The 12,471-nt window shown below is 41.1% G+C and overlaps 2 protein-coding genes and 1 long non-coding RNA gene across 5 annotated transcripts in view; 1 reads left to right on the plus strand and 2 right to left on the minus strand.

Moving 5' to 3' along the window:
• Positions 1-735, minus strand: part of LOC308412329 — a 30,138-nt gene extending 29,403 nt beyond the window's left edge. For both annotated transcript variants that reach the window (XR_013974562.1, XR_013974563.1), the window contains exon 1: positions 312-735. This is a non-coding gene — a long non-coding RNA (uncharacterized lncRNA). The remainder of the gene's footprint in view (positions 1-311) is intronic.
• Positions 1-2,398, plus strand: part of pappa2 (pappalysin 2) — a 99,818-nt gene extending 97,420 nt beyond the window's left edge. The window contains exon 27 of the mRNA XM_080906587.1: positions 1,156-2,398. Coding sequence (XP_080762713.1) covers positions 1,156-1,266 — 111 coding nt within the window. The 3' untranslated portion in view covers positions 1,267-2,398. The remainder of the gene's footprint in view (positions 1-1,155) is intronic.
• A 3,081-nt stretch (positions 2,399-5,479) lies between these two features.
• astn1 (astrotactin 1) overlaps positions 5,480-12,471 on the minus strand; it is a 518,487-nt gene continuing 511,495 nt past the window's right edge. For both annotated transcript variants that reach the window (XM_080907209.1, XM_080907208.1), the window contains exon 24: positions 5,480-6,532. In XM_080907209.1, coding sequence (XP_080763335.1) covers positions 6,295-6,532 — 238 coding nt within the window. In that variant the 3' untranslated portion in view covers positions 5,480-6,294. The remainder of the gene's footprint in view (positions 6,533-12,471) is intronic.

Raw genomic sequence — 12,471 nt, forward strand, 5'->3', positions numbered from 1 at the left:
CAGCAGGAGGCATCTCTCAAACACAGACTTGGCTTTTGTTTGTGTGGATGAAGTAAAAAAAAACAACAGGCTCGTTCTCTCCATCCAGAGCTTGTTAGGCTTTCTTTCTGTCAAGATGAAGCTGTTAGGGAAACATTTAATGGTCGTGCCAGCCCGGCTTAAATGCGAGTGCTGGCATTTGAAGTGAAGCTTGCTCTTGTGCAGCGCTTTGAGAGCCCTCAGCGAAAGTATCACCCTGCCGTCAGGGTCCAGAAATAGGTGCAGTCAGCAGTGAAGGCTGACAAACTGCTACCTACAACTCTCCTTCTTACCTTTGCTCATTTTCTCCCTCTGTCTTCTACACTTTTCTCTCCCCTGCCTTCTTTCGCTCCGTCTTCCTCTCACTCCTCTCTGAGAGCGAATGTTTACATTTCTTGCAACAGACTGCTTCACGGGGCACCAGAGTTTATTTTGCAACCTGTGGTGATGGCTCGCTTCCTAGACAAGAGCTGGCAGCCTCTCGTTGTTGATTCTTAACATGTGTTCATCCGTTCACCTCCATGGCGGTGCGTTCTGCCCTCCTTTCCCATCCCCCCCGACCCTCAAGGTTTTTCTTGCCGTTCAAAGGCCACGTTGAACCATTTGACATGCGCTTTATCGGCCTCAGGGGGGCTGTTGGAGCGCTCTTCGAAACTGTGAAGAAATGCAGTAAGTACTAAGGGGTGCTTAGCTTTCAGCACAAACACAATGCTGCTAGGTCAGTTCAAGCTAATTTATACTTTATTGTCTGTTTTTGCCATTCACAGTTGTGCTCTTTGCTACAGTTGAAATGTAACAACCCTACCGAGAGGCCTTCTCAATAACTCTGCTTTCACTCAAAGTTCTGATGTAACAGTTCTTCCTATCCCACTGCTTTTTCAGAATTCGTTTCTATGCTTTTTGTTTCACTTACAGTGGAATAGGTTTAGATTGAATTAAAGCTAAGCAAGGACCGGGCTTTGATGAGAAAACCAAACTCACCGGATGTTTGCTTTCTTGATTTAGTCATCTTTTAAGAACTGGAATGCGCACAACACAAACTGAGAAGTCACATGTCGTGTGTTTCAGCCACAGACTGAAAGATATATAGCAGTTTTGGGAAGCCACGCACTGAATGCTGTGTTTATTTACTGACAGGTCATTCAATTTGGAGCTGACTGCACTCAGGATGAATGCACTTGCCGGGATCCGGATGCAGAAGAGAACAAGAGCAAAGCCAAGCACTTGGAGGGAGGAGGGACACAATAAGATGGAGGGATGATATAAGTTGAACTTTAGTTAAATGGAGTCAAACCACAGAATATCCACCACAACAAACACAGAATATCCCATTTTTAAGATTTTATAACGCAGCGATTGTGATTGAAGTCGGACGTTGTACAATAAAAGGACATTTTACTGTTAAAGCTGCATTAAATATGAGTCATGGTGGTTTGAAACTCGAATTCCTGTGTCCAGTCCAGCAAAACAACCTCCACACATGAATATGTTTTCTCTCCCTGTTAAGAAGTTAAAGGTTATCTTCACTATTGGATTTGTGAAGATAATTCTGTTTTCAACATTAGAGCCTGGCTGAACAGTTTATCGTCCCCTCTGAAATTCAAACCATGATAATTGGATCAAATCACTTTTGTAAATGGACTCGAGTACTGTTCTGGAAATGATTAGTCTCGGGGAAGTGAACAACTAAAACAACTGGATGTGCCTGAAACTGTCCAGTACAGGCACAGTCCTCACAGGAAGAGCTACCGAGGGAAAAACACAATTACAGTGACTGTATTTAAAAAATGCCGAGGCAAAGTCTCCTGTTTCCTCATGGAATCCGCCCAAATGCTGTCATTGTACCTGAACGGGCTTCGGATCCTTGTAGTCGTTAGGAATTTAAGTGGATACATGTATGTAAAGACTAACATATATAGACTAATATATTTGGATCACCTAACACATGTATTAGATCACCTATTAGCCACACAGGTCAGTAATATTTCTACTACAAACGTGTATCAGTAGGTTACAATGTGTGCATAGGGCTTCCCAAAAAAAGAAGAACCCCAAAAGAGAATGTTTACTTATATAAATACAACATCAGCAGCATCAAATATTACTGGCTCAAGGGCTCACTGAAACATATCGGCACATGAAGATGAATACTGAAAAGCAAAAAGAGGGAGACTTCTTTGGGAAACCTGGTCACATCATCCACTCAGCACAGACATCTGCTTGCATGTGTTTACGTCAGACAGCTTTTGGTGTCCATTATCTAGAAATAATAAACTACCCCAGTACTATATTGGATCTATAGTAAGTATAATCATGTTTGTTTGTCATATTTTACAAAACTGTACTTTATATTCTATGAAATAAATAGCAACTTTATATTGACCCTTACAACTGTGGACTTGTATTCTGTCAATTACATGTTGTATTGATGAGATGCTCTGACCACAAATAGAAACCTTTAGTGCTATTCAGCTAAGCTAACAAACATAACATAGTACATGAAAAATTTAAATCTACAGTTCTACTACTTAAGTCCTTCTACTTAAGGTTGGCTCCCCACCCAACTTTACACCACTGGGAAGCATATTTACAGCCTGGTTCAACAGCAGTGTTGGGCTCTATGGATAATTTCATACTTCGTAACAGCATAAAGAGATTTTTTTATAACTCATCCTAATTGATTGACAAACAACACAGGCAGCTTCACTTTCACTAATCCAAGTATTCAACTGGACACCTTCATTGTGTTTATGCTATTGTAGCATTTATATTTCTTGTTGTATGGTTCTGCCTGTGTAAGAGGCATGTTTTCGGTTTGGTGAGTGGAATTCCAGGATTTTATTAGTCTGTTGATAATTAGCTAGTTCTCTCTGCAATGCACATGTACAGTGCGGTAATGCTGCTAGATAGCCTAGCTTGCTAGCTTTAGCTGATAAATTGCCATTTCACCCTCTTGTCCAAATGTGGCTCCAAAAACTCTGAATAGTTAAGTAGCTCCAACAGTTTATATAATAGTTTGTGAGCACTTGCTGAGAACAACTTGCAAGTAATTATATGAATTTCAATCAGTGTGCACATGCAAAATCTCTTTAGTAAGCTCTGAAAAATATCTACACAGCCACTTTTTGTAGTATATTCTTTTATTGTTCTCAGAAGTAGCAAAGATCAAAGTGAAAAAGTCGACTTTATGATGCCACATACAATATAGCATGCAGATAGTAGATGGTTGTTTCATGTTTCTGAAATGCTCAAATGGGTCCCCATATCTTTTTTTTATTTTGTTGGTTATTTCGTTTTCAGTTTAGCTCAGCGCAAAAATTCAGCTGAATTCCAGGTATCATCTACAGATCACAGAAGATTAAGAACCGTATGCTCGTCGTTTTACAACAGGCATCAGTGTGTTAATGTGCAGAGACTGAGATACACAGCAGATATTACAGTACATCATTGGATCTAGTAAAGCACATGTAAATGTAAAATACCAATTGGTGTACATTTATATACAGAAGTCAAACACCGTACTGTGCTCTAACGTGAAGCATTTCTGAAATAATTTGCTGCCTATACAAAAATCTACAAGCGCTCATTTTAGTATTCACATACGAGAACTGTTAAAAATCACCTGCTCGTTTATATCTTTTTTCTTTGACATCAACCTTTGACTTGGCCACTACAGTTAAAGTAACAGTAACACCTAAAAATAACTGTAATTAATAAATGGCAAATTAATAGAGGATAAAACTGTAGCTAGTAGCTTTTTCCTGTAAACAGACAATGTCATGATATCAAATCAAAACTAGAGTGCATTCTGACACAACGTGTGTCATCTTATTATATCTGATCTGTGTTAAATCTAATATATATGATCTGTTACAACATTAGTAAGTTATTAGATATTTCACTTAAACTGACACTTAATGGTACCTTTTGATAACAAAATTCTAAAAAAAAAATGATGTTGGCTGATACTAAAAATGACTATCAGATGAAGTCATTCACAGCAGTACTGATACTAACAGAGCAGTTAGGACAGAACTTCATACAGCGTTGCTTTTAAAGATTTCGTCAATAAAACTGTTGTTTTGAAACATTAAATTATTAATGAATTATCATAAATGTTCAATCTGGACCACCTGTTAATGTTAGCTGGTTAACTTTTATCAATGACTAATATTAGCCGTCTGGGTTATCATTAAAGTAGTGAGTAATAATAAAACATTAATGTGAGAGTTGGCATTTGTAACTTGTAACTAGACGCTATTCATTCACCCTCACAATTAGGTGATTAGCTACAAATATGGAAAGTCACCAGAAGCACAAAATCAGCACAGAATAAGTATTTAAGTATTCGTTTTGCCCGTTAACAGTAAAAGAACTATTTGCTAAAGTTTAATAAACTATTAATTTATAACTTACTAGCAGCAGTTAATACAATACAAACCAAAATACCATATTATAATAACATGAGTCAATTCAAATAAAATAAGAATAAGCTGGCAAGAAACACACCAGATTAGCGCACGTAAAATTAAGATGATTAAACTGCTGTTAAACTACAGCTTAAGTACAGAATGATCATTTTGAAAGTATTCACTGGATTAAATCACATTCAAACTTGAAAACAATGAAGAAGGATAGTTTTGACAGTTTTTATTGGATTTGTACAGATTTTAAATCATGTGTTTTTGATGCTTGTTACACCTTCTGTACTACAGCTTAAATGCAAATAACACTACATTGAGCAGGTTATATCACTAAAACTTTGAATGTTATGTACAGGGCTTTCTCTTGAATGTCTATACTACTAAAATAATTCCGACTATTATCTACACAATTAACCTTTCTAAGTTTTGCTTTTCTAGTAAATCTCTATTTGCCTACATGCAATCTTTCCTTTGTTATAGAAACAGAACTTTATAAGGTACTGCCTTTTCCCAGTATCATGTACGACACATCCTGAAGTATATTGCATGTCTTGAACTCTTCGGCATGTTGGAAAGATGAGAAAACAGACAAAAGGTCTGTAACTACATACTGTGAAGCTGACTTCATCCAAAATACATACATGGAGGAGTAGCAGCTAAAAGCAGAATGCCCCCGATGAATAAGGAACTACACGCGGCTAAGCAGCCAATACCAGAACTATTCACGTCATCAGATACTTGATGTCTAGCACAACTGTTCACCTGCTGCAGGTGCTGCATTCATTCATAATACATTTGGATGAAAACCACTAAAAACTGAAGCAGAAAAATATTCATTTATAACCGTTGCTGGAATGTGCCAGTGAAGGTGAGGCTACAGTGAACTGGACAGACTCTTTTAAGCCAACTTTATATGTAAACTTCATATGAAGTTGACTCCAGATCACAAATCAGGTCCAAGAATCAAGTAATTGCATCTAGGCTTCCTGTAGCCACCGATGGTTGGCGGACAACTTTCCTGTGTTTTCCCAAAACATTTAGGTACTTTTGGATTTAAGTAGGCACAAAGCAGCTGTTTAAATCTGAAAATGTCCAATCAGAATGAAACCACTTTTTTTCTTTCTAGGTGACTCTGTGGATCAAATTAATGCTTTAAAGAGAAAAAAATCACTTTCCTTCTGTTTCACAGATTTGAAATGATCAAAAAACAAATCGTCTTTCATAATTCCATACGAGCCATGATCAAACAAAACACAAGTAAGTATCATTTACACCATCGCCTGACATCCTACACTCAAATGATTCAATCTGGATAACTGTGGGGTTAGTTGGATTTGAGAGCTGGAGTTGTGTGGATTTTGATGCCCACTAAGTTAAACACACCGGCCTTGATTTGAATATAAAGCTTGTGTTGATGCTAAATTATTCGCTTCACCTAAAATGATGCTTCAGGCCATAAGATCACAATGTATAGTAAAGAAAATACTTATTACAACATAGTCTTATATGCAGTGAAGAATGACCAGTGAGAACTGATCAACTTCAAGAAGAAAGATGCTTCTGGTGAAAGCATCAACGACTGCATTATGTTCACTAACTTAAAGTCTTTCAGGTCTAACAAAGGACAGCAAAGAGACGTGGATTCATTTAGGACCTTTTTCTTAGCTGATTTTTAGAGCTGACTTTAGAGACCACTGGATACCGTAATACATGAAATATGTTTAGTTCAGGAGCCATTTAAGTTAAAAAAGTTAATGGCTTTTTCAAATAATGTGGAGCATTTGAGACAACAAATACAAATACTGCAATTTGCAATAGTAAACTGTTGTCGTCTAAATCAAATCTGAAACCTTCAGAGCTCCCTGGGCTCGCCGTAGTCGTTATACATGACAGTGAGCGTCTGCTCATCACATGCCTTTTGTACATCCTGGCCCATGTCTGACCAGTTAAGCCCAAAGACTTTGGTGTCTGTGTAACGACAGGACAGGAACTTGAGGGACATCCTGCGAAGACCGATCTTTGGCTCTTGAAGGAGACCCTTACACCATGGGGAGAGCTCATCAAGCTGCGAGAGGATGAGGCCAGCCTTCCTGTTGGGACAAAGACGATAAAGGATTAAAGTGTGGTTGTGGATGATTTTAAGACATGGACACAAAAAGTATATACTTGACATATGTCAGTAGCCTGCATGTGACGGATGCATCACTAAAAACATGGAGCCACAAGACTGCAATCCAGTTAGTCGGTTTTTAATATCGTTTTTTTCATTTTCCACCTCAAAAAAACAAAAATCAGCAAAATTATAAATGAACCAAGTATTGTTGAACTTACGGATCTTCTTACTGGCATATTTAGAACGACAAACAGATGAATGATGATTCCTAAACTGATGGTCAGATCAGAAAATCAGAAATGTTAGCTGATTTAGGAAGTTTTATGAGGGCTTGTAGCACTAAGTGGTGGTAGCATGCTAGCCTTTAAAATGCTAAAAGCTTTACTCCAAAATGGTAGGGCTGGAAAGAAAATCAGATAAAATACACTGTATATGAATATTTATTTTACAATAATAATAATAATACATTTTATTTATAGGCGCCTTTAATACCCTCAAGGTCACCTTACGATAAAACAAGAACAATAGCAGCAATAAAATCTAATAAACATGGCAAAATAAAATTTAGACATAAAGTAAAAAACAAACAAACAAACAAAACAAAACCACACAAGCATAAAAGTATAAAAGCTGAGGCAGGTAAAAATGGACTAATACAGACAGATCAGCTGTATGCAATTCTGAATAGATGGGTTTTGAGACGTGATTTAAAAGTGGTGAGAGAGTTTGTGGTCCAGAGATCTGGTGGAAGTGCATCCAAAGTCTCAGGGCGGAGCTACTAAAGGCTCTGAGTCCCGTGGTAGTCAGGCGAGCAGGTGGAACAGACAAGAGGGAAGCTGAAGAAGAGCGGAGTGTACGATGGGGTGAGTATGTATGGAGAAGATCAGGTAAATATGGAGGAGCGAGGTTATGAAGCACTTTGAAAGTGAGAAGCAGGATCTTGAAATTGACACGGAGGTGAACTGGAAGCTGTTTAAGAACAGGTGTTATATGTTCAGTGGATCCAGTTCTGGAAATAATACGAGCAGCTGTATTTTCAACTAAATGAAAGTTTAGACTTTATTTGAGATATTTGTATTTGTCAACTGGTAATGAACTGTGTAGGAATGCAGTCAGTCAGTCACATTAAAAATAAATAAGCATACACTACTCTCACTCAGTGATGTTTGAAGACATCTCCAAGTCTACAAAGGACATGGCCTGTATTTATATAGCGCTTTTCTAGTCCCTAAGGACCCCAAAGCGCTTTACATATCCAGTCATCCACCCATTCACGCACACATTCACACACTGGTGATGGCAGCTACATTGTAGCCACAGCCACCCTGGGGCGCACTGACAGAGGCGAGGCTGCCGGACACTGGCGCCACCGGGCCCTCTGACCACCACCAGTAGGCAACGGGTGAAGTGTCTTGCCCAAGGACACAACGACCGAGACTGTCCAAGCTGGGGCTCGAACCGGCAACCTTCCGATTACAAGGCGAACTCCCAACTCTTGAGCCACGATCGCCCCTTATAGGTTGGTTTTCCGACACAGGTGAGGAAAACCAACCTATAATTACAGAGGTCGGGCACAAGACTGTTAGACACCTGCCTAATACTGTCCAGGGTTAAGGTGTCCTATGGTGCACCGGATTCTGCATCTTGGGGGAAAGGTCTCAACGGACCAGACTCGTTCAGCAGATCCTGCAGATGCTCAGTCAGATTTGGATTTGGGGAGTTTCAGGACTGAACCAACATACTGGGGTCTTGTCATGGTTTTTGAGACTAACATGGATGGTTTTGCACAGGTCATCGTTCTCCCTTTGGGGAGAATCGTTACTATGGGGAGAGGCATGTTCTTGGTTTCGCAACAATTTTTAGGGAGGCGGTTTGTGTCAAAGCAACATCCGCATGTATGCCAAGAGCCAAGGTTTCCCAGCAGAGCAGTGCTTGTAATGAAATTAGAGTTATTTTCTTCACCTGTTACTGATTTTAATATTGGGGCTGATTGATACTGCCTGAAATTGTTTTCAACAGATTACTGCAGCAGCATTCAACCAGCGCTCGAGGCGGCCCAGTCTTTGGTCGTTTTCAAGGGTTTTTTACAAAGTCAAGAAGATAGTCAGCAACCAGAATTGTGGGAACAGCTTGCTGCCAAGGAGCTGAAGGGAAGTGGAACCTTAGTGTTGATGTTCAATCGCCATGAGATGCATTTGACTGTCTGCAGTCCATAAATCACAGTGTGGCTTTGCTGTTATTGTAGAGTGACATCACTGTATCACAGAACCTAAAACCAAAGTCATCCACTCCTGCTTCCTGTCTGAAGCAGCACACAGGGTACCGACACATTCCAGATCTGACCCAAAGCACACAGCGGCTTCTGAAGGTCTGAACCGATGATGGTAAAACTGTGGAAAAATGAATGAATGAAGAAATAAGGGGTAACTAAAGCACCGGTCCTGTTGAAGAAATGCAGTTGATGGACTGCTCTAATACCGTCAAGAGACCGAGGAGAGACTATGAAATGCTCGATCTTGTCCTTTGACCAAACCAGGCCAGCTGAATAATCATCTTCACAAGTAACATGATGCGCAGAGTTCACATAAATACATCTCATTGGGACACAGTGCAATAAATAACCATTAAGCCTGATCAGCCCATTTGGCTGCTGAAGTGAAACCTTGTCAAGTGTTTGTCTAAGGTCAGAAAATGGCAGCGAGAGAAGATTTTGTTCATTCCACGCACAGTTTCTGCTCATTCTTTAGCCAAGGAACCACTTCCATGGCAGACGGTCCCATTATACCAAATCACAAGTCTGCTGGACGTATCGGAGCCACAGCATCACCAGAGCCACAGTGCATTACACTAGTGAACTATACTATTATTGCAGGGGCTTTACCTTACAACATAAAGTACCTTGAGGTGATTACTGTTGTGATTTGGTGCTATATAAATAAAGCTGAGTTGAAAATTGAACTGAACTGCTGACACATGAGAGCTGCAGTCAGTGTGATGAACAAGCACACTTAGAGAGTGTACAAAGAGACAACCAGTCAGAAGTAAGGTGAAATAAATAAGGATTATTTTGCATTGTGGATCATATAAAGCTGCTCTAGTATGGAGTGCAAGAAGAAAAAGTTAAGCTGGATATGTGCCTATAAGACTTCACTACTGAAAAGAATCTCAGGAAACCTTTGTTGCCAAGTTAAAAAATTAAGGATGAATCGACATGAGCCATCAGCCAGACACTGTTGACATAGCAGAAAAACTGCTCATGATGCTTTCTCTCTTCCTTGCTTCTGTCACTGCTGTTATGTCCAGTCTAATATTGATTTGCAAGCTGTGACAGGGTGTGGTTTGTGGCTCAGCTGCAGGGGACGGGTGGAGCAGTGGATTCAGGGTGTGGTGTCAGGGGAGGCTGACCCACACAGCTGCTCTTCATCACCTGATCATGGCTTCCCTGTTTCAGTAGGTTGCCAGGATCTGACAGGAGTGGTGTGTGGTGTGGAGTGAAGAAGGCAGCTGGAAAGCTGCTCCTAGAAAAGCACGAAAACACTGGAAATAAAGATCACTGGACCTGCAATGCTGTGTGCTTTGGGTCCTTTTGTTCCAGTGGTGCCGAAACACAGCAGTGGGAGAGTGGACCCATGACCAACACAGACAATAGTGGAACTGGTGAAAATGGTGGCACAGTTGGCCACCCTGTATTGGGAGCAGGCGGTGGTGCAGCAACAACAACTCGATCAGCTGCAGGACGCTCCACTGGATGGAAGGAGATGACCCCTAGGGCGTGGTGTAGCAGTGGCCTGCTGAGGAGTCGTCTCTGTGGCAACTCCCTTTGCTGTGTGGGGAGGCCCAGGTGGATCGGCTGGGGCTCACCCCGTGAAGACCTGTGCCATAATTTCTGGGGAGATAAGATTGTGCCGGGGGATTGGCCCTTCGCCTACGCCAGACGCCAGCACAATGTGGCGGCTAGGTGACGCCAAAGGGAGAGCCTCGGCTGCTGGATATGATTGTTCTCGAGCAGTTTGTGGAGGGACCTCCAGGAGACATCACAGAGTGGGCCTGCTGCTGCCGGCCGGCCGGCCTGGACATCACTGTGATGCGGTCAGAGGATCACCTATTGGCCAAAAGAGTCTGGGAGGCAGCCGTAACTGGCAGTGGTAAGTCGACCGGTCCCTACTACTCAAATGCAGCTCTGGGCCCCATGACCACCATGGCCTGCTGCTGCAGAGCAGCACCCACCAGCATTGAGTAATTTGGTTGTGAGTAGTGTGTTGTTTTCCCAGCGCCCATGGACACTGCTCCTTACTCACTGGGAGCCACACCAGTGTCAGGGCAGGAGTGCTGGAGGTGAAAGTGCCCAGTGGGACAGGTGCTCTGTGGTGCTGGCCCTTCAACACCCTCCATCAGTCTCAGAGGGACGTACAGCGTGCCACTAAGGTGCTAAGGGGGTATACACCAGGATATGGTGGACTCGGGCTGCACACAGACCCTGGTTCAGCCCAGGCCTTTGCTGGAGGCAGAGTGAAAGCATAATAAAAGCCTTTATTATCATTATACACGGTATAACAAGATTAAAAAGCAGCTCCGTAAAAGTGCATATATGCTAGCATATTTTAAGAAACTATGTAATAAAATAACCATATGAATAATATAAATACACAGTACAAGAGTGACACAGACAGACAGTTTGAGCACTGACAATTTATACACGAGTTCATGCTAGAGTCCAAGGAGCAACGGAATGAGCAGTAGGGGTGGTTTCTGTCTAGAGGTGCAGTGGTCAATGCAGATGTTTCAGTGCAAATTACTTTTGTGCAAAGTTGATTAAGTTGGATTAAATTATTCAATTTTTGTGGTATCTAAGAAATCGGCAGAGGTGGCGTGTAGGACCAAAGGAAACATGACAGGAATCATCAAGCAAAAAAAGCACACTTTGTTATGTTAGTTGCCTTTGCTTAGGCTGCTGCCCCCGCGACCCGGCCCCGGATAAAGCGGATGAAGATGGATGGATGTTATGTTAGTGCCACTGTTGTACAGTTCTAAAGTTCGCTAACATTAGCTAGCATGAGCTGGTTCCACCAGACCAATTAAGGCAGTGAAAGTCCTGAAAAGATTAATGATGTGTTCGTGGTTTCAGCGTTTCATTAGTGAGAGGAAGAATGTGCTCTTTGTTCTTCGAGAAGTTACCTGGTCTCACTTTAAAGATAAACATATCTATTTGCAGTAAATCAAAGGTCCCATGTAAACAAAAGTTAACTGCCATCTGGGTCAAATTTCCTACTTTCTACTAACGTGATGAACAACGCTTTTCTTTACCCTTCGTGAAAACATCTAGATGTGGCTGAGGTGTGCCACACACTGCTACCTACTGACCCATGCACCAATAAGTGCATGTAGCCTAATGGTGCTTTCATTTGTACAGGTAATGCTCAGTTTTTAATGCTTTATCTTGAAGTTTTTAATGCTTTTTATGTTGTAAAAAGTGTTCATAGTTGGTAACGAAGCCTTAGAAAAGTCTTATCAAAACAAAGGTAGCTGTTGTTGTGTCATTTTTAATGATCATGTTCTTTGTTCCCTGATTACCAAGACCTGAGAGAACATTAATGATTGCCTGACAATAACTAATTTGCCTATTTTGCAATTTTTTATTTATTTTCCACAAATATTAGTCTATAATATTATAGTCAAACAATGAAAGTCTCTTCAATGACAAGATTGATGTTGTTGTTGTTGTTAAACGTGATCATGGCAGAAGGCGAAGGCCTTGATCACATGACCTCTGAACCCTGCCCGTTCTTCAGCAATGAGATTCTGCTTTGGGCTTCAGCCTGGTAAACCTCCACGTGCCCGTTTCCTGGGGTACCTAGAACATTTGGTTTTATACGATGCTCAGTTTGGATAGAATTTGTAGTCTGATCTGGATTTCAA

The sequence above is a fragment of the Rhamphochromis sp. 'chilingali' genome (assembly GCF_963969265.1).
Source record: "Rhamphochromis sp. 'chilingali' genome assembly, chromosome: 16".
NCBI classification, from domain to species: Eukaryota; Metazoa; Chordata; class Actinopteri; order Cichliformes; family Cichlidae; genus Rhamphochromis; species Rhamphochromis sp. 'chilingali'.